Source organism: Impatiens glandulifera, chromosome 2, assembly GCF_907164915.1.
Source record: "Impatiens glandulifera chromosome 2, dImpGla2.1, whole genome shotgun sequence".
Classification (NCBI taxonomy): domain Eukaryota; kingdom Viridiplantae; phylum Streptophyta; class Magnoliopsida; order Ericales; family Balsaminaceae; genus Impatiens; species Impatiens glandulifera.
This window is the reverse complement of record NC_061863.1, coordinates 58,925,489-58,953,075: the sequence shown is the minus strand read 5'-3', so window position 1 is coordinate 58,953,075 and position 27,587 is coordinate 58,925,489. Positions and strand designations below refer to the sequence as shown.

The 27,587-nt window shown below is 31.2% G+C and overlaps 5 protein-coding genes across 5 annotated transcripts; 3 read left to right on the top strand and 2 right to left on the bottom strand.

The window, feature by feature from the left end:
- Positions 1 to 3,734, top strand: LOC124928159 (exosome complex component RRP41 homolog). Its single transcript, XM_047468685.1, has 10 exons — positions 1 to 160; positions 251 to 297; positions 507 to 567; positions 1,130 to 1,168; positions 1,789 to 1,856; positions 2,037 to 2,152; positions 2,544 to 2,660; positions 2,795 to 2,880; positions 3,030 to 3,119; positions 3,388 to 3,734. The coding sequence occupies exons 1-10, from the start codon at positions 101 to 103 to the stop codon at positions 3,433 to 3,435; spliced, it is 732 nt and encodes a 243-aa protein (XP_047324641.1). The 5' UTR covers positions 1 to 100; the 3' UTR covers positions 3,436 to 3,734.
- A 68-nt stretch (positions 3,735 to 3,802) lies between these two features.
- On the bottom strand, positions 3,803 to 5,082 carry LOC124928158. Its single transcript, XM_047468684.1, has one exon. The coding sequence runs from the start codon at positions 5,037 to 5,039 to the stop codon at positions 3,870 to 3,872; it is 1,170 nt and encodes a 389-aa protein (XP_047324640.1). The 5' UTR covers positions 5,040 to 5,082; the 3' UTR covers positions 3,803 to 3,869.
- Positions 5,083 to 8,584: 3,502 nt separating this feature from the next.
- LOC124925072 (UDP-glucosyltransferase 29-like) lies at positions 8,585 to 9,982 on the top strand. The gene has a single exon (XM_047465045.1). It carries the CDS (start codon positions 8,585 to 8,587, stop codon positions 9,980 to 9,982), a length of 1,398 nt encoding a protein of 465 aa, XP_047321001.1.
- Positions 9,983 to 11,429: 1,447 nt separating this feature from the next.
- On the top strand, positions 11,430 to 15,942 carry LOC124926076 (xylulose kinase 2). Its single transcript, XM_047466242.1, has 11 exons — positions 11,430 to 11,579; positions 11,775 to 12,426; positions 12,543 to 12,631; positions 13,468 to 13,532; positions 13,779 to 13,834; positions 14,084 to 14,204; positions 14,296 to 14,370; positions 14,447 to 14,500; positions 15,003 to 15,097; positions 15,174 to 15,348; positions 15,427 to 15,942. Exons 1-11 carry the CDS (start codon positions 11,521 to 11,523, stop codon positions 15,657 to 15,659), a joined length of 1,674 nt encoding a protein of 557 aa, XP_047322198.1. The 5' UTR covers positions 11,430 to 11,520; the 3' UTR covers positions 15,660 to 15,942.
- A 550-nt stretch (positions 15,943 to 16,492) lies between these two features.
- Positions 16,493 to 24,461, bottom strand: LOC124925071 (extensin-2-like). Its single transcript, XM_047465044.1, has 3 exons — positions 23,537 to 24,461; positions 16,925 to 18,265; positions 16,493 to 16,789 (listed from the first exon to the last, which is right to left on the bottom strand). Exons 1-2 carry the CDS (start codon positions 24,419 to 24,421, stop codon positions 16,961 to 16,963), a joined length of 2,190 nt encoding a protein of 729 aa, XP_047321000.1. The 5' UTR covers positions 24,422 to 24,461; the 3' UTR covers positions 16,493 to 16,789; positions 16,925 to 16,960.
- Between the last annotated feature and the right edge of the window lie 3,126 nt (positions 24,462 to 27,587).

Genomic DNA, 27,587 nt, shown 5'->3' with positions numbered 1-27,587 from the left:
TCATTCATACTCTCTTTCTCATTGTCCCACTCTTTCTTTCTCAAGCGCGCGGCCGCAAACAAACATTACTCTTACTCTCTGAATTCGGTGCTTCTATTCTATGGCGATGGAGTTCGTGAGTCCTGAAGGCCTGCGGTTAGATGGACGCCGGCCTATGGAGGTCAATTTTTCTCTCTTTCTCTTTCTCATGATGATCCATCTCCTATATTTGATATTCTTTTTACCGATCTTTCTTTCTTTCTTTCTACAGATGAGGCAGATTCGAGCTGAACTGGGTGCCGTATCCAAAGCTGATGGGTATATTATTGATACTTCTACTTTTTATTTTCATTCTCTGCCTCTCTTTTTCTCTTATAAATATGAACCAACTGCGTCTTTTTTCTTTTTGTGCACATTGATAAAGATTGTCAATCAGACTTCTTCTGTAGCTTTAATTAAGCGTGAAAATACCCAATTTTGATTATTGAACTAATTTTTGGATTACAACACTTCAATTGCATTTGCAGCTCTGCTCTTTTTGAAATGGGTAACACCAAGGTCATTGCTGCAGTTTATGGACCTAGAGAGGTATCTTTCACTCTTCCTGATATGTTCAAAATGATTGCTTACCCAACCACAGTTCTCTTTGTGTTTTCCAACCATTTGACTGTTTCCATTGAGCATATCTTTTGTATTTGTTTCCATTGGAAAAAAAAATTGCTAGTCTCAAAGTATAGTTATATACTCCGTTTTACCGTAACCAGACCACCTTTTTATACAGTTGTTACTGTAGCTAGTAGGAACTGAAACTCCTCACTTAGGAAATGGGTGATGGTTTAGGGTTCTTAGTGGATATTTGAGACCAGTTTAACTAGATGTATCTTGTTTGTTGCTCTTATCTCAACAGTTTTTTTCAAATGATTTATTGAACAGCATCTTACTTCGCTTTCAGTCTGGAAGTAATAATTTATGAACCTGCATGCGTATTCATGTCATATCTGTCAGCGAGTACTTCTAACTTGTGATAATATGATGATCATTGCTATGAATAGAATACCCAGATTTTCCAGTGTACATCTCATATGGTCATATCCGTTCTATAATTATTAGATAAATGAGTCATTATTTCTTATTTGGTTCCTCTTTTCAGGTCCAAAATAGGAGTCAAGCAAATGAGGAACGTGCACTGGTAATGTTCTTTAATGTTTTGACCAACAAATTGTTGAAGATACTTGTTTCTCGTTGGAATCTAGATTAATGACTCTTTTCAACTTTACATTGAAGATCAAGCAACCCTTGAACTTATAATAAGATCAAATAAACCCTTCATCCTGTAAAAAATGAGATCAAATAACCTTTTCATGATAGGCGAGATATTGAGTATTAGAGTTGTTAACATCCTGTTAGTACTCAGGTTGATGATGTTATTCTCCAAGTGTCAAGAGAATTAGAGAACAGAAAAATAAGTCTTTTAACAAAGCAAAAAGGCAAAAAATATGTATTTAAGAAAATACAAGACGGCTATGCCACCCCCCCTTTGATGATCACTGCTTCAAAGAAGCCTGAGCTCAAATTGGATGGGGAGGAGGGCTGTGTCTCTGTATCTTTTTTCTTTCAGATTTTTATTCTAATGAAGTCACCTCCAAATTTAACATTGTTATAACTATTATTTAATGGTATGCCAATTTGATCTATTTTTTATAACTTCACTTGTAAAAGTTCAGGAGTTTTGATCTCTGCATACAATTTCAAGGGACCATGGTCTTTTCATTTTAATTTCTCTCTTTAATACACTTTACATTATTTCAGATCCGTTGTGAGTATAGCATGGCAAATTTTAGTACTGGAGATCGTAGGAGGAAACCAAAGGGAGACAGGTTTTTTATCACGATCCTTCTCAACCTCATTGGTTTATGGTTCCGATGTAGAACTAGATATGATTTCATTGGTCAATACAAGAACAATTTACTATTAGCATTGTACACAATATACATGTTAACAAAAAAATCATGGATTAGTGCAGACATTCTTAATAATAATTGCTTGCTTACATGCAGACGGTCGACAGAGATATCTCTGGTTATCCGCCAGACAATGGAAGCTTGCATAATGACCCATCTAATGCCTCACTCTCAGATAGACATTTTTGTCCAAGTCCTCCAAGCAGATGGAGGTACTACTATAACCCCAGTTTAACTACTATAAAAATAAAAGAAGACTTGACTTTGCATAATAAGTAGTGCTAAAGATAACAATAAGGATCATTCAACATATATTATAGTCACACTTTCGGCCCATTAGGATTTAAACTCTACGACAAATAACATTTCCTAGTTTTTTTTCCCTCACAATCAAAGTCTTCATCTTCTTCAATTCTCTTTTCTATTATAAACACTTTTGTTGCCTCTGCCGGTGTCAACTATCGCCACTTGCGGATGGAGTTATTCTAATATCGTTCTCTCTAGTAGCTATTTTATGATTAGCCAAGCTTCATTCTTTGAAGCAAATACATCAATTACTGAGTTGAATATTGTTTATTGAATCTGCTGCTAAATTTTCTGCAGGAACAAGATCTGCCTGTATAAATGCAGCAACCTTGGCACTTGCAGATGCTGGAATTCCTATGCAGGATCTTGTTACTTCCTGTAGTGCCGGATACCTGAATAGCACTCCTTTACTAGGTACCTTTGTTTGGCCTCTCGTTAAAAGGAAAAATAATTATATCATAGCCAGTTGGGTCTGTTCATCTTTGGTACATTGGAACGAAGGTGTTTTTAAGGATTAAAGTTTTTGATAGATTTTCTTTGTTGAACAGATCTAAATTATGTAGAGGATAGTGCCGGGGGCCCTGATGTAACAGTTGGAATTCTTCCTAAGTTGGACAAAGTGACTCTTCTTCAGGTTCTTTACTTATACTCTATGTTATATAGTGCCCTTCAAGAATTAAATGTTTATAGTTGCAGGTTATATAATCTTTTGTGCATAAAATTCACTTAAAAAATGAAAAGTATATAGATATAATCCGGTGGTAACATGTTTCTCTCTGGCAGATGGATGCAAAGTTACAAATGGACACTTTTGAAAATGTAATGCAGCTGGCAGTAGAGGGTTGTAAGGCAATAGCAAGTTACATAAAGGAGGTAAATGATATTTGGTTTTTCTCTAAGGGTTAGAGACGAAATTGCATTGGCATTCTAGAATTTGTACAGGGTAATTCCAATTATGATTTCCACTTAAATTATGTAAGCAACGAAGAATAAGAAAATCAAACAAATCTCATAATTACAATTATATGATTTTTCACCCAATTCTTATAAAATTAGAATTAGAATTCTGACTCCAATTTCCCAAACATAACTTTTAACATGCTTGAAAAATGTTCTTACCTTGTTTTGCGCCTATTTGTAGGTGTTACATGAAAACACCAAGCAACTAGAATATCGGCGAGGTGCATAGGTTTCATGATGGTGGTGAGAAACTTTCTGTTTGTTTTCTCCTGAGCAGCAGGAATTCATCAGCAGCATTCCAACCCTTTTGATTTGAACACCACCCTTAATATATTTAGAGGGAGGGTGAATTGATGGTGGAGGAGGAACTGTTTCCTTTCCCCATTGTAAGTGATTCTTGTTATATGATTAAGAGCTAAGTAAGACAGATCAATTTGAAATCTATCTTTTTGTTTCCTGAATCTAGTGGATCTCTTTTCTTTTTATCTTCCATTTCTCCAATGCAAATACATTTTTTTTGGTTATGAATATGAATGTGTATCCTTGAATTCACATATATAAAATGATTTGTTTTTAACTTACAAATAACACCAACTACAAATTAATTATTAATAATTTAAAAGAAAAAAAAAACAAATTGTTGGTGTTTTGTTTCTTTTTCTTTTACAAAGTGCTTTGTTCTTGTTGCTGCTCTCGTTGAGAGTGATGCCTATTCAAAGCCTTGTTCTCTCCTCCCCCAGTCCTCTTCTTTACACTCTGCCTTCCATTTTCATTATCGTTTGAACCGCAGACGATGGTGAATTCCAACCCCAACGCGAAACACGAGAACAAACCAACGTCGGAATGCCTTCGCGAGTGCCGCCCACTACCACCGTGGTGGTTTTTCGAAACCACCACGTGACTGCCGTCCTCACTCTCCCCCGGCCATCTCTTTGTTCTCGTCCTATAACCTCTAGCGTTTGCCTCATCCTTCGTTAGATCACCTACAATCGAGCTTCCTCCATCGTCCATCTCTATTCGTTTTCCACCGCCCATTGTTGGCGCTTGATACGTTCCCGTGGCTATAGCCTCCGCCACTATAGAAGCCGACGGCCCCACGTCCGAGTTCACCATCGACCCGTTGCATGCTGACCCGTTTATGATAGATCCATTATAGTAGTAACCTTCGTCGTAGTAATCGAGATCTTCGCTAGGCGATCGCCATAGATTAATCTTCTCGTTTAGACGACATTTCTCTTGTTCAAGCTCTGCATCTCCGTCGTCTTGAATCTCCATTCTTCTGCTCATTGGGGGTACGTTGTCTTTTGGCCGGTAAACCGGAGGGCCGAATGGGAACAAAGTGACCGCCATGTTCATTATGCCTTGAGGATTCCCGGACGGCCGGCGAATCTGGAGGGCAACAAAGCGGTTGAAGATGTTCCCATTGTTGTAACGAACCTGATAAGCGGAAGGAGGAATGAGATCGCTAATACCGATTCTAACGTTACCGATAAGGGTATCACGTAACCAGGAAGTGTTATAAATATCAACGTTAATAGTGGATGATTCAGAATTGAGAAAATCATTGTCGACCCGAAACATAAACTTGTCGTTCCATGTTGGATTGGTGCGACCCTTTGAATCGATTCTTGTGTTGAGTTTATGGTCGGGTTGAATAGACACGACGGAGTACGTGCGCATGGATCTGGAAAAGGCGAGATCTTGGGCGGAGATGAGGGTGATTTCTAGAAGATGAAAGTTGTTTGCGGAATTTGATGAAGAAGATGTTTGGTCGGTGATGGTGGTGGAAGAGGTGTCGACGTTGGAGGTGGAAGGAGTTATAAGAGATGCCATTGTCTTGTCGTTGTTGTCGTCGTCGTCCCTGGCCGCCGGCCGCCGCTAGTAGAATCAATGGAAATTCTTTGTTGTTGATGCTGGTGGTGGCGACAACGGACAGGAGGAGGGAAAAGGAGGAGGCTGGGGAGAGATATAATAATAGATAATTAATTAAGATTGATTGGTAAAATGGGATTGAGAAAAATGATTAAAAAGAGTTTCTGTTATAATTTTCATTGGTCTCAGCTGACTCTTGTTGGCAAATCCTAACTAATCCAGCTACGGTATAATCCTATCCAGAGGATTTTATTTTAAAATTTTGATTAAAAAAATACATATTTCTTATTTGTTAGGTTGGTGTTATAATTAATTGGTTGAAGAAGAACTTCAATCATTCTAGAATTTGATCATAACTTTAGAATTTTATTTGATTTTTCAGGGGAATATGATCTATCCATTGAGAATATGTTATCTTGTATTGTTCCTTATTGAGAGAAATTGTGAATGAAAGAAAGGACTATATAAGAGAAGGATCCATTGAGTCATATGTATTAGATACCAAATGTAAATTTATTATTATAACAGCTTATTGCAAATAAACTAAATCAAACTATCATAATTTATTTTAAAAATAAGCTGAAAAAAATTCAACCAACTATGACTTTAAATTATTTAAATAATTTAAACATAATTTCAGTTTCATTCTTATCTACCACATCAACAAATTCATTAATTAAAATACTAAACTATTTTTTATTTTAAATTATTATCTTTTATTTTATTTATATATCAATATCTTTTAAATATTTTTATTAAAAAAAATTATCGCTTCCTTAAAATTATTGATCATCCAAATTATTCGAAATAATCTTTTAAGTCAATTAAAGAAGAAAAACCAATAAATATATATATATATATATATATTTTTTTTAAATTTGAATTTTTGTTTTTTTTTCTGACATGATTTTAGAAAATATTTTTAAATAGATTTGGAGTTTTGACTTTATATTGTAGAGTCCCCTTAATTTTTCTAAAATTAGCAAAAACATTTTGCATAAATAAAGGTATTTTATATATTTTGTTTGACAGTTTGGGACTTGATTACATTCGGGTATGGCGGTAAATGAGCCAAAATTAACTTGAGATTGAGCTCAACTCGATTTAATATTTATTAGTTCGACTCGAACTCGATCTCGAAAGAGTTTATAAATTTATACTCGACTTGAAATCTTAACTAAAATTAAATTTTCAAATACGAACTCGAGAAATTCAAACCAAAATTTATTTTCAAAATAAAATATCAAAACTTTCATACCTATTCAACATTAAAACATGATATTTTAAAATAAAAATATGGAACCATCATAACTATTCAAACTTTCAAAACATTATATCTAAAAGAGTTTTTTTTCTTCTTTGTCATCGAATTTTCTTAAAACAAAAAGAAATTAAAGTTATCTAGAAGCAATAGTACTGATACAAAAAGAAATAAAGAAAAAGAAATTAAAATTATCTGGAAGCAATAGTACTGATAGAAAAAATAAATGAATTTTAATTTGCATATAAGCAGGTATAAAATTACTACAAGAGAATATTACACTTATGAATAAATGATTTTATTTGAATGAGCTAGAGAAATAGTATAAGTGAGAAAGATGATATGAAAAAATAAAGTAATTCTAGTGAATGAGTAAGAGAAATAATGTAAGTGAAAGATAATATGAAAAAATAAAGTAACTATTGTAAATGAGTGAGAGAAATAATGTAAGTGAAAGATAATATGGTTAACACTCATTTTCTCGTTTATTCCTCTATATCCTCCGTAATGATGGTCTATACTTTAATTTTTGGTCAATTTTTAAATTAATTATTTTTACATTTTTATTTTAAAATTTATTTTTAAAAAAAAATCATTTAAACATGTACTTATACAAATAACTCACATAAACTTATAAACTAATAAAAGATCATTAAATATACCCCTATAAAAAAATAAGCTCAATTAGCCTAATGGAGTAAATAGAGATAATTTTTATTTTTTAATTTATATATTTTTTAATTAAATATTAATATATTCTCTCTCTCATTTTTTTTATTAATTAAATCATATAATTTTATCTCTTTCCTATTTTTTTTTTCTATATTAGTTTTCTTTCTTTTAATTTATATTATTTTTTATTTCTCTTAGTTTTCAAATTCTCTTTTTTTTTTTTAGAAATTTTAGCAATTTTAGTTGTGAATTTTGTTCAATTATAATGTTTTTGTGAAATATTTCTTATTTAATTTAATATAAACAAAAATGAAATTAATAGTCTTTTATTTAATTTTTAATTCATGACTTATAATAATAGTAAATTAAAATTGAGCTCAATATTGTTCTTGTTTAATCTTGATTATTACTCTTTGATTGTTTCATTAATGAATCGCTATTATTATCCTGGTTAAATGAACGAATCACGGTTATATCTAACCATCATGATTAAATAATTAATAATTAATTTTAATATAAAATAGAAGAAATATAAAATTAAAATAATTAATGATGAATACTTATATAGAAAGAATAATAAATAGAAGAAAAAAAATAATTAATAATAAATACTCATATAATAATAATAATAAATTTAGGAAAAAAAATAAAATTAGAGAATTGATTAATTAATAGAAAAGAGAAGTGAGAAAAAATATTAATATTTAATTAATAAATATATAATTTTGTTTAAAAAAATTATATTTATTAAAAAAGGTTAAATGAATCTATTTTTAATAATATATAAAAGATTTAAATAATCTTATACGTCTAATTGAACTAATTATTTAAATACTAATTATTCACTTACATTAAAATTTAAATCATACCTTATTGAAGTTAAACTTTAATTGATAATGAATCAAGGATCATATATCAAAGTGAAATATTTCAATTTTATTTTGTCTAATAAATCAAGAAGAGTTTAAAAATTCAAAATAACACCCAAAATTTTATTTTTTTCTCTCTTTTTATTTTATTTTATTATTTATTTATTTTCTATCCTAGTCCATAGCTTTTTTTTTCCTTCGTGTATATATATATATATATTTCTGTACATTCACATGCATATACACATGCACATGTGTTATTATTAATATAATATTAATTATTATTAATAATATTATTTTTTGTTTTTAAATTTATAATATATAATATATATTATATTTTATATTAAATAATTCGGAATTATTTTTTATATATTTTTTTAAATTGGGAATGTAAATTACTTTTTATTTTATAAAATTAAATTTGTATGAATAAAATAATAATGATTTTTTTTTTCATTTACACTTCTACTTCTACTGAAGTTATTATTTTCTTTCTAAAAAGTGTTTTTCTCTACCATTTAATAGTAACATTTAGTCAAATATTACTAAAATCTGTCCATTAATATATAGATTGTCTGAATATTTAAATAATATTATGATTCATACTTAATCTAATAAGTTTGTGAAATCTCTTTCTTTATATATTTATATATACCCTACAAAGAGTTAGATGGGGGATCTTGATTCATCACTTAAAATTGAAAATGGAAGCAAAAGACAGCATTTTGAAAATTGTGATGCTTCCATGGCTTGCTCATGGACATATCTCACCATACTTAGAGCTAGCCAAAAATCTGGCAAAGAGAAACTGTGAGATATACATATGTTCTACACAAGTGAATCTCAATTCCATCAAGAACAAGGTAAGTGAAATTAACCAGTTTTTTAATCCCTCCTTCAATTCTATCCATTTGATAGAAATACAAATCCCATTTCATCCGGACCTCCCTCCTCACCACCACACAACCAATGGCCTCCCTCCCCACCTCATCCCTACCCTCATGAAAGCCTTTTCCATGGTAATTCCATCCTTTTCTCAAACCCTCAAAACCCTAAACCCGGATTTAGTTTTGTATGATGTCTTTCAGCCATGGGCATCCAAACTAGCTGCTTCTCTTTCCATTCCAGCCGTTGAGTTCAACACCACGTGTGCTGCCATGATCTGTTATGGCTACCATAGATCGGAGAATCCGAATAGTACAGATTTCCCATACCCGGAACTGAATCCTCGGGGATCCTACTGGGTTAGGAAAATGAATGAGATGTTTTCATCACCTCCGGATGGGAATGAAGATGAATCTAGCCCCCTCGAATCCCACAAAAGATCTTGTCAAATAATCTTGACAAAGTCATTCTTGGAGATTGAGGAGAAATATCTCGATTATGGTTCAACCCTTTTAGGGAAAAGAATCATCCCCGCGGGTGCCCTTGTTCCAGATCCAGGATGTGGCGGAGATGATATTGTTGACATGAGTAAGAATGTAATGGAGTGGTTGGAAAAGAAGGGGAAATCGTCGACAATATTTGTGTCGTTTGGATCCGAATGCTATCTCTCGAGAGAAGAGATGGAGGAGGTGGCTTATGGATTGGAAGAAAGCATGGTGAACTTCATATGGGTTCTTAGGTTTCCCAAAGAGGAGAAGAGGACTATTAGGTTTGATGAATCAATCCCTAAAGGTTTTCTTCAAAGGGTAGGAGATAGGGGTCTATTGGTCGAGACGTGGGCACCACAAGCAAGGATCTTGGCCCATGAAAACATTGGCGGCTTTGTAAGTCATTGTGGATGGGGATCTATTATGGAGGCCATGGGATTTGGGGTCCCAATCATTGGCATGCCTATGCAATTCGACCAACCCATCAATCTCAAGGTCATTGTGGAGGCTCGAGCCGGTATGGAGGTGGTCAGAGATGAGGCGGGTATGCTCGATAGGCGTGCGATAGCTCGAGTGATAAGAGAAGTGGTGTTGGGAGATGAATTGGGAAAACAAATAAGAAACGGGGCCAAAGAGATTAGAGAGAAATTGAAAATGAAGGGAGGTGTGGAGATGGATAGAGTAGTGGAGGAATTGATGATAGTTTGTGGTAAGAACAACAAGTCATGAAGATTAGATTAGATTGGAGGAATTGATCATAAGGAGTGGTTTAATTTTGTATGTGTGATAATGATTTGAGGATCTAGTTGAATTTATATATGTTGTTTGCATATAACTAAAAATTACAAATTCTATATGTGATCTAATATTATAATTTTATCACCTAGATCAAAGTTTTAGGGAATCCAATTTTCAATGTAACGTCTTAAAAAAATTATATATATATCACAAAATAAAAGTTAAGAAAAATCATACACTAGTTACACACAATAGAGTTGAGTCCTTATTTTTATTAGATTTTTGTCAATTTTTTTTATAACTTTCACATATTCTATACTATTTTTCATAGTAGAAAAACAAAAGTATTCTCACTTTAATAATTTTTTAAAATAATTGTGATAAATTCTTTAAGAAAATATAATTTGCTGAAATATTAGTTTTAAAAAAATAATTCTCAATTGAAGTATGTATTTGTATAATTAATTAATTTAAACCTAATAACTATTAAAAATTTATTTATGACTGTTTGATCAAATAAAATAATTATCTTAGTTTGTATTTATTAGAGAGAAATTATTATTATTATTATTTTATAATTAATTTAGCATCTAATTCTAATTCTTAACTGTATTTTGTTTAATGTTAAATAAATACCACATATATTCTAGTTTTTTCTATTCTCTATTCTATCTTCTCTCTTATTAATATTTAAATTTAATTTATTATTTATTAAATTTATTTATAATATAATTAAAATTTTATTATTTATAAAAAAGTATTCAAGAGATAGTTCATAATTCATTATAATTTACTTCAAAAATTAATTTTATTATGATTTATTATTAATCAATTTATAATTAATTATTTTTTATAAGTTATTTTCTCAATTATATAAATCATTTAAATTTATAATTATATATATAGATAAATTTAATTGATTAATATAATTGAAAAATTAATTAATAGATAAATAACTAAAAATTAAAAGAATTATATATATATATATAATTAATAAAATAAATTTAAATTTAATATATATATATAATTCTTTTAATTTTGAGTAAATTATAATGAATTATTAACTTAAAAAAACCAATTATGAGTTATAAAAATTAATTATATTATAAATAAAAATATATATTAAAAATAAATTTTAATAAATAAGAAATTTGATTTATATGATTAATAGTATAAAGGATGGATGATAGATAATATTTATTTAAGATTTATGAGAAAATAACCAATTGAGAAATAAATTGACAGTATATATATTTATATAAAATTTTAATAATAGGTAAATTCATATCAACTATTTATTAATTTTGGGAGAAAAAGGAAAAGAAAATGACCGGGCATGAAAAAAAAAAATGTGAGAAAAGAAAAGATAACTAGATTTATTCTTAAAAAAAACTAGATTTATTCTTAAAAAAAGAGTACAGCGTGTCGAACAGTCACGACCTAGTTTCTCAACAAATCTTATCCAACATAATATTAGTAAGCTTTTGTCCCTATCCTCTTCACAACCTGTCCCATTTTCACGAACAACAATGGAGGATTGCTATCTTCCCCATGATTCGATCTTCCTTGGGCTTGACAGTTCCACTCAGTAAGTCTCTCTCGATTCTTTAACCTAAATTCATCGTAGCTGATTTAAGAATTTCAGTCACCACGATAAAGAATTCGGATTTAAGCTATATGGGTACTAATTATTCCCTGATTTCAGTACAACTGAAGAAAATTGATAATATCCCAATTGATTGTAACACTTGTTTGACCTTCTGTTATTTATTTGAATGTTTAGGTCACTGAAAGCTACTGTATTAGATGCCGGTCTCAACATTGTCGACTATGAAATCGTTAATTTTGATTCAGAGCTACCGCATTACAAAACAAATGATGGTGTTTATAGGGATCAATCTGTTAATGGAAGAATCGTTTCACCTACTTTGATGTGGATTGAGGCGTTGGAGCTGATGCTTCAGCGCCTTTCAGCGAAGGTAGATTTTGGGAAAATAGCAGCTGTTTCAGGAAGTGGACAGCAGCATGGTAGTGTCTATTGGAAGAAGGGAAGTTCTAGGAGGTTATCATCATTGGATTCCAAGAAGCCATTGATAGATCAGCTTAATGATGCTTTTTCAATAAAGGAATCCCCAATATGGATGGACAGCAGCACCACTGAACAGTGTAAGGCAATTGAGAAGGCTGTTGGCGGTGCATTGGAGCTTTCTAGGATTACGGGTTCTCGAGCGCATGAGAGATACACAGGCCCACAGATTAGGAGGATTTTTGAGATGCAACCCGACGTTTATCATAATACAGAGAGGATCTCACTGGTCAGCTCCTTTATGGCATCTCTGCTTATAGGAGGCTATGCTAGTATAGATGAAACCGATGGTGCTGGGATGAATTTGATGGATATTAAGGAAAGGGCCTGGTCTAGGATAGCCTTGGAGGTATGCAGTTATCTGGATTTGAAAGCTAGTCCTGATTTTTTTTCTTTTTGGTATAACATTGAAGCTTATGCGTGTGTGTGTTATTAATGGTGTTACCATTTTTTATGTAAATACAGGCTACCGCACCAGAATTGGAGGAAAAGCTTGGAAAATTAGCTCCTGCACATGCTGTTGCTGGTCTAATTGCTCCTTATTTTGTTGAGAGGTTAGTGACAACCACTTCGATTCTTCAATGAGTTCTTATGCAATAAAATTTCTGTAGAATATACTTTTTTTCGGTCATCGTGAGCTTTTTGTCTTTTTTGTTTTGATTTGTTGGCTTCAATGAATTCTTGCAAATTTCGTTGATTGAACACTTAAATTATCTCCATACTACCAATAATATTTTTTAAGTAAGCAAGTGGTGAAGCTATAGCAAAAAAATTCTCTTCGGAATAACCATCAATTTTGGGAACTGTTTTCTTTCCCTTTGAATACCAATGTTAATATAGGAAATCTGCAAAACAATGCCCTGTTTGTAGAGTAACTTGAACATGTGCCTTAGTCCAGTTCTAAGTTCACCTTATACAAACATTTCCATCTAAACATAACTTTGGTCACACATTATGTTTCTACCGCTTGTGTACAAAGTAGTCTACAAAGCATCCACAATGGAAGTGCAAATCAATACAATTAAATAGAAGACATATTACCCTTTATTTGCATATTATTATTTTCTCTATATTGCAACAAGGTAAAAAAAGAATCAGCAATCCTATAAATACAACAACAAGTTAGAGAGCTAGTTTAAGAATTTGAGGGAGATAGTCTAGCAGTGGAGACTGCTCTATGAAAATATAGTATATATCATTTTCTTTCACAAATTCTGGAACTTCTGTACATTACTGTGAATTGTATCTTAGCAACTTATAAATTCTTGAATACCTATATATAGTATTGTGTATATGCTATGATATTGCTTTATGTTATGGCATCACAATTATCAAATATAAAGTCTTGTTTGGCATTTTAATTATTGTTTTTACTCCATGCCACCTTCAGGTTCCATTTCAACAAGAACTGTATTGTTGTCCAGTGGTCCGGTGACAACCCCAACAGCCTAGCTGGTGAAAATAAACTTCTTTTTTATCTATAAATACCTAATTTTTCCTTCAATTTTTTAGTTTCAAAATTTTACCATATTGTGCTGATATTTATTAGGAAATGGTCATTTTGTGTTTTCTGTTTAACTAGTTCGTTTCTGCGTTAGCTTGCCAGTGCTTAAGTAGTAGTAATTATAATCTCATCAACCTGTATTGTATATTTCCGTACTTTCTTGTTGAGAATTACTGTATCTCATCAATCTTATATAGGTTTGACGCTGAGCACTCCAGGAGATCTAGCAATCAGCCTTGGCACCAGTGATACTGTAAGTTAAAGATTATGCAACAATTTTATAGTCTGTGTCCTTCATTTGGGAACCTTTTGGCTTATTGGAGTATTGTAAATCTCTCCTATTGAACTTTCATTTAACTCTACATTTTTTCTATTTACATATGTACTTTTGAATTTCTAAATAGTGTAAAGCTAAGAAATAGGAATTTCTAGACACTTGGATACAAAAGTTTCAGCTATCTTTCAAGTGCTCATCATATTTATGCATTTTCCCTGACCTTAGGTTTTTGGCATTACCAAAGAACCACAACCGAGCTTAGAAGGACATGTATTTCCTAACCCTGTTGATACAGAAGGGTACATGGTTATGTTGGTCTATAAGAATGGGTCTCTTACTCGTGAAGGTGCATAACTCATCTTCAATAAGTTATTAGTCGTTTTTCATTATTTCAAGAACAAACTTTTCCTATATTTTCTAGTTGATGTACTTGACAGATGTGCGTAACCGATGTGCCGAGAAGTCTTGGGATACTTTCGGTAATTTGTTGCAACAGACACCACCACTAAATGGTAGAATATATAGTTTGGAGTGGCATATTTGGAATTCTATCATCGATTGTTTTCTCACATCCTTTTTTTTCGACAGATGGGAAACTGGGCTTCTACTACAAGGATCATGAGATTCTCCCTCCTCTCCCAGGTACAATATATTCAAATTGTTGAAAATGATACAAATCATAACAGAATTATCTAGAAATGGCTGAGAATCACCTGAAATAGAGGTGGGTCCATTCTCACTTTGAAACCAGATTAGCTCAAGTGTCATTGGAAAAAATATTCTAATTGATGAAATTTCAGGGATTCTTACTCTGATGACATCTCAAACCTCATATGTTTCCATTTGTCTTTGATGTTTTCAACTTAAGAGTAATCATCTACGCATTTGAAAAGAAAAAAGCTAAGCAGCTATTGTTATTTTGTTAAAATCTTTATCACAATCATGATTGGGCCATGGTCATTCTAACTTTCTAAAATTAAAAATAAATAAAATCATGAAAAAGGAACGCCAAAGTTAAAACTGAAAATGATAAAAAAAATTCGTTTGGTATAAGATTTTATAGTGTGTTATTTGACTTTATTTGGTATAAAGATGATTTTATAGTTTATATTGTCATGTGCTTTATGGCTTCATCTGTACCCAGTTGGTTTCCACCGATACATTATGGAGAATTTCAATGGAGAAACTTTGGATGGCGTGAATGAACAGGAAGTCCAGGAATTTGATCCTCCTTCTGAGGTACTTTCTTTTCTTATTTGGCGAGAGATCTATCTTAAGGGATTCTTTTTTTCTGAATTAAAAAATATAATGTCAGGTTAGAGCAATCATTGAAGGCCAATTCCTGTCCATGCGAGCTCATGCCGAAAGATTTGGAATGCCTTCCCCACCCAAACGAATAATAGCCACTGGAGGTGCTTCAACTAACCAAAGCATTTTAAACACTATGGCATCCGTCTTTGGTTGTGATGTTTACACGGTTCAGAGATCAGGTAAATAGAAACATTTACCAAAACTAGTCTTGAAAGGTAAATGGAACGACCAAATCTTATTACTTGATGATGATACAGATTCAGCGTCCTTGGGAGCTGCGGTTAGAGCAGCTCATGGTTGGTTGTGCAATAAGAAGGGATGTTTTGTGCCCATCTCTATTATGTACAGAGACAAGCTTGATAAGACATCCCTAAGCTGCAACCTTTCATGCCCGGCTGGGGAGAAAGAGCTTGTCGCGAAATATGCTTTGTTCATGAAGAAGAGAATGGAAATCGAGAGCAGACTCGTTAAAAAGCTCGGGAGATTGTGAGATATAGACATATGAAGTCCTGTTAGCTTTTGACAGTAAGTTTGCAGGTTTTAAGTTTCTCTTCAGAAAACTATACAGGGAATAAAGGTTCAAGATGAGATATAATAATGTATTGTTAAAAGAAATTAATAAAATCTATTTGCAGTTACAGAGAACTTATGAAATGAGCATCAATGTTATTTTATTTATTTAAAGATATATATGTTTATATATTATTGAGAATTGAAGGGCTTCAATTAATTAGCTGATATTCTAATAATTACAGAAGAACCCTCTTCACTTCTAAGATCGCATTTGTCACAAAATCACTTTCAAAATTAGTTGTCAAAATTTTAAAAGTTGAATGACTACAAAGATGATTAAAATCTTGCAATCAAACTTGTATACTGCTGGAGTTGGTTTGATGTTGGGTTATTTGAGAATTTTATTGAGTTTTTTAAGACTGTTATTTGAAGGAAAATTGGTCAAATTATTGTAAGTTGTTTTGTAATTAAATATTAAAAACTATAAAAATTATTTTAATTGAAGAATTGAATATATATATATATATATATATATATATATATATTAATTTAGAAAGCATTAAATAATACAAACTATTGATGTGATATCCAAATTCGATAATGCTATTAGGACCAAGTTAGGTCAATGATATTAATGTGTTTAGGAATGATCTTCAAAGATTTAGTTAGACACAAATTTAGAATTTATGGATGAGTTGGAGATGTATTAAACAAATTAATACATCATTTAAAAACATTTTTTTTGTTGTAAAATTTTACATTTAGAAACTGATATTTAAAGATTTATTAATGCATGAATCAATATAGTTGAAATAGAAATGGAAATCTTTATTTCTTGAAGGACCCAATTATAAATTTTACTAATTGCGGTCAACCCAGCAATTTTAAAGTACAGAATATATAATAACAAATGTGCCCCTCCAACATACAAATATACAATATTTGTACGGACACCTCCTTTATCTAAATATAAAATTCAATATTTTATTATTTTCCCTTTTTTTTGTTGACAAATCCAAATCCTGTTCGTTTCAACTCTTTCTACGTTCTGCGGAACTCATGCAAATGTCCCTCTTTTATTCAAAGATGATCGATGTCTTTATTTCCCTGCAATAAAAATAATATAATTTATCTCCCTCTCTTGCATGCAAATCATAGAATTATGAATCATTACTATACAAATAATTACTAATGCTAAGGTTTAAAATATTTTTATTGTATTATCTTATAACGTATATTAACCTGATTTGGTGGATGACATCGTCAAAGCAATTTGATTTAATAGTGACGTGGAGGAGGAGGGGATTTATAGTAGTAAGGAGGGGTCTTGTAAACGGGTGGTGGTGGGGGGGGAGACTTGTAGACTGGTGGAGGTGGTGGCGGAGATTTGTAAACCGGGGGAGGAGGTGGTGGTGACTTGTATACTGGTGGAGGTGGTGGGGGAGACTTGTAGACGGGAGGGGGAGGTGGTGGTGACTTGTATACCGGTGGAGGTGGTGGGGGTGATTTGTAGACCGGAGGAGGTGGTGGTGGTGACTTATATACCGGTGGAGGTGGTGGAGGAGACTTGTAGACCGGAGGAGGTGGTGGTGGTGACTTATATACCGGTGGAGGTGGTGGTGGTGACTTGTATACCGGTGGAGGTGGTGGGGGAGACTTGTAGACCGGAGGAGGTGGTGGTGGTGACTTATATACCGGTGGAGGTGGTGGTGGTGACTTGTATACCGGTGGAGGTGGTGGGGGAGACTTGTAGACCGGAGGAGGTGGTGGTGGTGACTTATATACCGGTGGAGGTGGTGGGGGAGACTTGTAGACTGGAGGTGGAGGTGGTGGTGACTTGTAGACTGGAGGAGGTGGTGGGGGAGACTTGTAAACTGGTGGTGGTGGGGGAGGTGACTTGTAAACCGGGGGAGGTGGTGGTGGTGACTTGTAAACAGGTGGTGGAGGGGGAGGTGACTTGTAAACGGGAGGAGGTGGTGGTGGAGACTTGTAAACCGGGGGAGGTGGAGGTGGGGACTTGTAAACGGGTGGTGGAGGGGGTGGTGACTTGTAAACGGGAGGAGGTGGTGGTGGGGACTTGTATACTGGTGGTGGTGGAGGAGGCGACTTGTAAACGGGAGGTGGTGGGGGTGGGGACTTGTAAACCGGTGGGGGTGGGGGTGGCGACTTGTAAACAGGGGGAGGTGGTGGTGGCGACTTGTAAACCGGTGGTGGTGGGGGTGGCGACTTGTAAACTGGTGGTGGTGGGGGTGGCGACTTGTAAACCGGGGGAGGTGGTGGTGGTGACTTGTAAACGGGTGGTGGAGGGGGTGGTGACTTGTAAACCGGGGGAGGAGGTGGCGGGGACTTGTAAACGGGTGGTGGAGGAGGTGGTGACTTGTAAACCGGGGGAGGAGGTGGCGGTGACTTGTAAACGTAAGTTGGTGGTGGTGGAGAAGAATATCGATAACCAGCTAAAGTCTCAAAAGGAAAACTAAGGGCTAACATTGCCACTAAGAAAGTGGTGAAAAATGAGGAGGAGGCCATGTTTGGCCTTTTGGGTTTTTCAGATGATGCTATTGTAAGGGACCTCTCTATCCCTATTTATACTTAGTATTTCCCCTATTCTTTAACACTTCAACAATATACTATTATTATTATAATTGTATTTACATGTGTAAAATTTAAAATATTTTATTTGTGTTGAAAAGAATATACAGTATAAATGCATTAATTTTCAATATTTTATTAATTAAATGTGGTGGATTTCCTGGATCTAATTTGACTTTAATGTTTGAACGCGTATTCATGTCATTGAAATTGTCTCATTCAGCATTTTCAAACTCATCTACCTAGCTGTAAATGAACTCCATAATGGACTCCATATTTCCCCAATACAATAATAATATAATTAACTTATTAGTTCAATACTTCATTAAATGAATATATTTGATAACAATTTCTTTTTTTCTTTTTTTTCTGTTTTTTATATAAATATCTTATGTACAAAATTAAACGTGAAAGTAAATTAATTAGAAGAAATTAATTAATTAGTCTAATAGAGCCACGTTTGAATCGATATCTCATATCGCTGCACTTTGGCATATGATAACCTACAGCTAGAGATTCGCAATCAAACTCACCCGAAATTATCATTAAAAAATCAATAATATTAAAATCCTAAATTATTGAAGGCGGCTTTTCCGTCACAAAGAAACAATCTGAGTAGTTTCTTTATGTTGATAATTAATTAATAGTATTTTTAATTATGATATTAATTATTATTATTAGTAAGAAAAATGCAATGAAGATACATCATGCATGTATAAAAAAGACTGTCTGCCATGTATGTTTGGCAAGTGGACCAAGGAGGTTTGAATTTCACATTTTACTTTTTACTGATAATGGAAATTAAAAAAAAGCAGATGCTTATATAATATTAGACTCTAGACTATAAATAAATGTTAATAAAGTAGTAAATTTAGAGCTAAGTTTTGCAATTTTTAACCAAACTTTAATATGTACATACATTATGGACATTAATTAATTAGAAGAAGAATAAAAAAAAAAGTATTACTAGTTAAAGATTAAACAGTAACAACTTTTGAATTTGAGACTTATTGATTGCATTAATTAGTCCCCTTTAAAATTTGTTAAGATGCAAAAGCTAATCTAGAATAAAAGCATAATTATTGTATTTCTTAGGTCATTTATAGAGAAGGTAATTAATTCAACGTCATAGCATTTTATGTATTTTTTAATGAAAACCGAACAAAATATTTCAAAATGATATATCTTTTAGTCTAATCCTCTTGCCATTTAAGACCTAGCGAATTATTAACATTTGAAAATATTGGATATGAAAGATATTTTAATAAATTGACCCTAACATTATTTTTTTTAAACCCAAAAATCAATCAAGTCCTACGAGGCAAAAGTGCAATAATTGTATTAGGGGAGGCTTTATAATAGTTGATTTGTTGAATTAGTTTCTCTATTTAGCCTAACTTTTGATTTTGATATCTAACTACTTTTTTCAAAATTATCTTATGATATAATATATTGTGATTAGATTGTGGCAAATAATAGTCTATTCAAAATGCTTTTAGAATAGAAAAGGTGTTACCAATGTTATACTTTTTGCAATATAAAAATAATAATAATAACATGTTAAGAAACTTATTGTACAAAAGCTATGCAAAAGAAAAATTGTGGACAAAAGCAAGTGAAAGAGCATCACATAGTTATAGAGTATGTTATTGAAAATAATATTAATGTCTCACAAAATAATTTGAAAAATCACTTATGAAAATCAAAATGCAAATTTAGAATCAATTTGAAATTAGAACTAATCTCATTTGTGTTTTATTCATCAATTGCATAATAAGAATGGATTTTCACATTTAGGTCCCTTAACTTTATGCTAAAATCCTCTTTTAAAGAAACTCATTAATTAATCACTTTCATGAGTTTGTTGGATAGGCATTGAGCCACAATTTTGTTAGGGAAAAGTGAGTGGTGGTTTTAAGCTTATCGTTTTATAATTATAAAAATTAATTCACAATCTTTGTAATTAATCATGAGAATTTTTTTAATGAAATTTCATTATAATTGTGTCAGAGAAGAAGAGAATGTTCATACCAAAAAAAAAATAATAAATAATAATAAATTTGTTGGGTTGGATTCAACCTACCCAATGTTTGACTAGTTATTAATGATGAGTTATCCTTTGAATTTTAGTTTTTGTGGTACTGTTCCTTAATTGAACTCCTATAGTAACAAATTGGGTGCATTGAAATTCTCTGGTATGAGTTTTATAGAGTTTTTCAATGTTATTTGTCTTATCTATAGATGTTTTGGTGATACTCTAATTTAATATAAAAGAAGAAAATAAAGTCTCAACATGTATACAATCAAATTAACTTATATTTTGATATTGGATTTTATTTAGGATTTTTATTTCCAAAAGATCTTGTTCAATAAAAAATGAGTTATTTAAGATAAATTATTAAGATGTCATTTTATATTTAAAATTTAATAAAAATAAAGTAACAGTACTTTGATGTTTTAATTAATAAATGAAATAATTTGATGACTAGAATTTTAGAAATGTGATGGATAAAATATTTTTAAAAAAAAAACTAAAAAAATAGCAAGATCCAACTTTTATCTTAGTCTTCATTTGATTATCTTATGATATGTCTTTTTAGAAGAGACAATTGCTTATATTACAATAAAAAAATTGATTGAAGTTTTTTAATTAATCTTAAACTCAATAATTTCAAATTAAATTTGTATTGTTTTTTTTCTATTAATTTATGAAAATGATCTATACAAAATAATATAAATGAGAGTCGTGTAAATTTAAAGATAAAATTATATAAAAAAATTGACAGAAAACTATTAAGAAACATCACAAGACAATAATGTTTATCAATTGTAAAAAAAAGTCAACCAAAAAATAAATTTTAACTAGCACGACGGAGGTACTCAAGAAAATTAACGAATTCCTGACCGACTCAACCATTTAATTTTCTATTTTTAATTTTTTGCTTATGTTACATTAATAAAATTATTGAATTTTTTAATTATTCTTAAACTCAATAATTTCCAAATTAATTTTTTTACTGTTTTTGTAGTATTTTTAAAAGAGTGAATAAATGAAATTATTTTGAATTTTTAGGAAAAATATTTTAGATGTTATTGTTTCAGGATTTGTTTGATTCGTCTTATAAGCCCATATAAGTGGTGTTTATCATAATAATTTTAACTAATTAATAAGTTAGGGTAATAACGAATAATAAGGCATACTTTGTGTTTAAAATTTTATTTTTTTTTATTAAGATTTGAGTTTATATTTAGAATGTCTTAAATTAAAATAGAAATTTAAGTTAGGTTGATTTTTTACATTAAAAAAAATATTATGGTTATAACTTCAACTTTCTTCTATTTATTTTTATCATTTTTCAATTTTTTCCACTCTTTGTATTCTTTTTTTCTATCATTTTTTATTTTATTTTTTTCTAATAATTTATTTATATATTTATTAAATTAATTAGTTATACAATATTATTGTAATAATATATTTATATATTAACATAAATATATTAATGTAATAATATATTTATATTTTAACATAAATATAAGTATGTATTAACTTATAGTGATTGATGCAGAGAAAATGTACAAGACCCACCAAAGTTCCTTGCTAATGCAACATATTTCATATTATTATTACATATATTTTTACTAATAAGTGATATTATTTATTTATTTTAATTAAATTTTAAAATTATATATTATTATACAAACTAATCTATTAATAAAAAAAATTAAAATTAAAAATCTACATTTGAATGATAAATTATTAATAATTTATAAAAAAAAATGTTCAAAATATTAAAGTGATTAATATTTAAAAATAAATAATATATTTAAATATTTATAATATATATGATATTAATTATCAAATAATATTAAATATTTGAAAATAAATTAAATTGGCGAGAATGAAAAACTAATCCTTAAATATTGTTACAATAATGTCTGTCACGTCATCAAGTCAAACATGAAACAAAGTGTTTGCATGTAGCTTAGAATCAACATATAGTAGTAGTACAAATCTAATTTTTTATTTTTTAAATGAAACTTACTAAACAAATTTAATTATTAAAAAACAAGTTAAAAAATATTGTTTAAAAGATAACACGGACGACCACAATTATTGTCCCCATTATAATTTAAGACATTTGTAAATATAATTAAATTTCTAAATTTTAATTAATTAGACATGAATCTTATTATTGTCAAAATAAGAAAATACTTACAACTACAAAATATATATAAAAAAAAAACTCAAAATTACAGTAATAGAAGGTTCACTATACTTTCCAACAAACTTCACCAACTTTTTAGTGTGATAATAATTATGGTATAAATTATATATATCAACTAAATACAATTACTTAGAGTACAATTATTTATTTTTAGTCCAAGGCAATTATTATCTATTCAACACTTTAATACATATAAATAATAGTTTATGTTTAATTATCAGTAAAAAAAGTAATAAAATTTAGTTTATAAGTAATTAGTTATGTTGAGTTTTAAAATTCTTTAGGCTGATGGAAATAATTCATGTCTTATGGTGGGTCTACCTTCATGTCAGCTTACCTTAAACCTAAATAAAGTATCCATCTCAAAAATCACCCTTTCAGTTTGTGATATTTTAATTCTCTTCTTTTTCTTCATAATATATATATACTTGTTAATTATTTTTTCAAGGCATTCATATAGAACTTTGTGATTTCGGTTTTCACTGAAAGATTTATCCAACTTCATCATCCCTAATCAACATTCTTTTTATTACAGTCATCAAAAATGAACTATCGATTTTTAATTATTTTATTTTTAAATGTAGAATGCTATTTAATTATATATATATAAGCATAATAATCGAGACAGTAAAAAAAAGAAAGAAAATGGAAATGAAACGGAAAGTTTTATTTATTGAGGGACCCATTCGGTCAAACCAGAACATCATGAGTACCCTCCAACACACGTACGTACGGAAACCTATATATAATTTTAAGATTTAAGAATCATGCATATATATATTCTCTCTCTTTATTATTGCTGTTTTTGTTGACCAATCCAAATCTTGTTCGTTTCAATCTAGCTACCGCGGGAATTCATTTAAATCGCCGTCTTTTATTCCAAATGATGTCTTTGATTACCTGCAATCAAATAATTTTAAAGTTAATTAATATCAAACATATATCATTAATTTATCACATTTTAATTAAACTATTTTATCATGTTAATATATTAACCTGGATTGATGTATGACATCATGAAAAGTAATTTGATTTAATAATACGGTGGAGGAGGAGATTTATAGTAGTAAACGGGAGGTGGAGGCGACTTGTAGACTGGTGGAGGTGGTGGTGGCGACTTGTAGACCGGTGGGGGTGGAGGAGGTGACTTGTAAACTGGGGGAGGTGGTGGTGGAGACTTGTAGACCGGTGGGGGTGGGGGTGGAGACTTGTAGACTGGTGGGGGTGGGGGAGGTGACTTGTAAACAGGGGGAGGTGGTGGTGGGGACTTGTAAACGGGAGGAGGTGGTGGTGGAGACTTGTATACTGGTGGAGGTGGTGGTGGAGACTTGTATACTGGTGGAGGTGGTGGTGGAGATTTGTATACTGGTGGTGGGGGAGGAGGTGACTTGTAAACAGGAGGTGGTGGTGGTGGGGACTTGTAAACTGGGGGTGGTGGTGGTGGAGACTTGTAAACTGGTGGGGGTGGGGGAGGTGACTTGTAAACCGGGGGAGGTGGTGGTGGGGACTTGTAGACGGGTGGTGGAGGAGGAGGAGACTTGTAAACCGGAGGTGGTGGGGGTGGCGACTTGTAAACCGGGGGTGGTGGGGGTGGCGACTTGTAGACCGGGGGTGGTGGGGGAGGCGACTTGTAGACCGGGGGTGGGGGTGGTGGCGACTTGTAGATCGGGGGTGGGGGTGGTGGCGACTTGTAGACTGGGGGTGGTGGTGGTGGGGACTTGTAAACGGGAGGTGGTGGAGGGGGTGACTTGTAAACCGGGGGTGGCGGTGGTGGTGATTTGTATACGGGTGGTGGCGGAGGAGGTGACTTGTAAACGTAAGGCGGTGGTGGAGAAGAATAGCGATAACTAGCTAAAGTCTCAAGAGGGAAGCTAAGAGCAAGCATTGACACTAGGAAAAGGGTAAAAAGTGAGGAGGAGGCCATGTTTGGCCTTTTGGATTCTCCTCCCAGGTATACAATTGGCTTTTGTTAATGAGATGATTCTATAAGGGGACCTATCTATACCTATTTATAGCTTAGAATTTCACACCCCCCCCCCCCCCCCCCCCCCCCCCCCCCCCCTTTTTTTACCACTTCAATTATGTATTTATTATATCTACATGGTAAAATTTATTAATATTTTATTTGTGTGAAGGCCATACATATATAGAATAATAAAAATGTATATTTTGTTCATGATTGTATTAATTTTGTATTGTATTTTCTTGATCCAATTTGACTTTAACGTTTGAACACTACTGTCATTGAAATTTGTCTTGTTCAGAATTTTCAAGCTTATCTAGCTGTAAACGGATTCCATATTCTCCAAAAACAAAATTAATAATAATTTACTTCCTGAATAATTTTGTGAACTGACCAAAAATTATATATATTTTAAAGGGTCAAAACTCAAAAACAATAATTAATTAAGTACTTAATTTAAATTCTACCTTAGACAAAAAAAAAATACTAAATAGTAAATAGTTTAAGGCGGCTTTTTCTTCAAAGAAAAAGTAGCTTATAATGTTCTAATTATTATTATTATTATTATAAAAAGGCATTAATTGAAGAAATATCATGTATGAAAGCCCGACTTCTATGGATGTTTGGCAAATGCACATTTAACTTTTACTGACAAGCTAGGGAATATAAAAGTAAATAATATAGTTGCTGCATAATGGGAATGGACTATAAATAAATTAATGTTTCAAAGTAAATAGGCTATCCACTTAATTTGATTAGAAGAAAAATGAATAAATAAGTATTACTTAAATTAATGAGTAACAATTAATATTAATTAACTTTCTTGTAAATTAATGATCTTTATAATATAATACCAATAACTTCACTTTGTATTTGATTAACAAACACAATAATGAAATGAAAAAGAAAATAAGGGGAGCTAGCTCTAGGCATGGAGGAAACATTAAAATAGGCATTAATAAATTTGCACTATTTAGATACAATAATTCTCAATAAAAAAAAACGAAACAATAGTCAAATAACTCCCTAAAACACTCTTAAATTTTGGAATACTTGCAAAGATGTATGTCACCAAATCCAATGATCCAATACACCTAAATATGTTTGGTTGAAAAACAAAATTGAAATACATCACCACATTCGATAATCTTAGCGTGTCGGTTGTTAAAATAGAGTTAAAACTAAAGAACTTAACACACAACCACCTCGAGGACTTAATTTCGGTTCATTTTTTAATATAAACTCCTTGTTTAAATTTGAAGATAATAACTATGGAGTGTTGTTATAGTCTACACAAACTGACTCAAATAATATAATTGTAACAAAATAATTAATCTCCCAACCATTTCACATTTAAGGCTTGTTTATTGTGGTTTAATTATTTGAATTTAAATATCCAATGCATCTTACGGTGCATGTGAGCATGTCGAGACAGTTTGTATGTGTGAACATTGGCTAATTCTTTGAGAGATCGTCATAAAATTATAAAAAAATAAATTATTTTATCATTTATATAATGTTAAAAATATTAAGAATATTTTGATAATTTAATCAAAATAAATTATTTTTTATCAAATAAGATATTTGTAAAAAGAACACTTTATTCCCAAATAACCCCTTTAATCTAACCAGTCTCTAGAGAGAAAAATATGCAATAATTGTGTTATTGGAGGTTTTCGAATTGATTTTGATATCTAACTAACTTTTCAAATATAATTATCTTAAAATAGAAATAATATATGGTGATTAGATTAAGACAAGTAGTATTCTATTCAAAATTATGTTAAAATATAAATATATATAGTTACTAATTTACCCCTCTTTTGAACGACAAACAAGGTCAAATAAAAAGTTAAGTAACATTATCTCATGCAAGATAAGTTAACTTAGATCATGAATCCATTCCAATTAAACAAATATATACCTAAAAAAAATTATCTAATTAGAGTGACCCCGTAAAAAGAGTCTATTCATAGACCAAAATATCATATAATCATTCCCACCGGGAGAATGAAGACGTAGGGTCATTGTAGGTTGAGGCAGAGCCGGCTCTGGGGTATCGAAAACATATATAGTGAGATATTTTATTGAAATTGTTGTAAATAAGCACTTTTATTTGGTTATCTTGGTGGTTCATTGTTGTATTCTATCTCGGTGGTTTGAGATAAGCACTTTTATTTGGCTATGAGTTCGAATCTTAACCAAAATTTATTTTTTAATCAATTTTTTTATTAGACCTTGGGCAACAAAAAGAAAAAAAAAAAGTATCGAGTTGGAGTAGCCCAAAACTCTGGGTTGAGGTGTCATACTAGGTTTGATTAAAATAAAACAATAAATACTTACAAAATTGTTATTTAAAATACATATGACATCAATAATATTTGATTAATTAAATTTCACAAAAGCAATTATATTATTCTTTCTAAATTCTAGATGTTGCTTAATTTGTCCTTTTATTATTATTATTATTATTATTATTATTATTATTATTATTATTATTATATCAAATGGTTTAGGTTCAACCATAGGAAATAATGGGGCACATTAATTACTTAGTTTACTTTAAAATATTAATTTTATTTGTGTATAATGATATAGAGAAGGAAAAAAATCAAAGAAATAAATACTGAAAATGATGTTTATCAGCAGAATAACTTTTCCACTTTCATTTCCCACGGATTTTCTATGAAATACTATGGGTGGCAAGGGACCATTTATTTATTTTTATTTAGAATAAAGATTCAATAATAGTATACAGCTTTATAAAATTTAACTAATTTGATTAGTCCATCAAACTTATTATATTCCTCATCTTTTTGTTAAAAAAAAATTATTCTATTCCTCGTCCTATTTTGTCAAAATTGTCTTTCTCATATTTTCCTTCATTGTTCGGCATACGTCGGTTCTATTTTTTTTTATGGATAATATTGTGACAACCTTGGGGCTAGGTGAATGTGCAATTTTTTAAAAAATGTTTTAAGTTTGTATTAATAGAATATGAATGAAAACACCTTTTAATAATACTTATTGATTTCATAACTTATCTAAAAAATAATGGACAAGAGGGACGTGGGGTTGGTGTTGACTGAATGATTGATGAAGTCATTAGTAGCAGCAATTAAGAAGC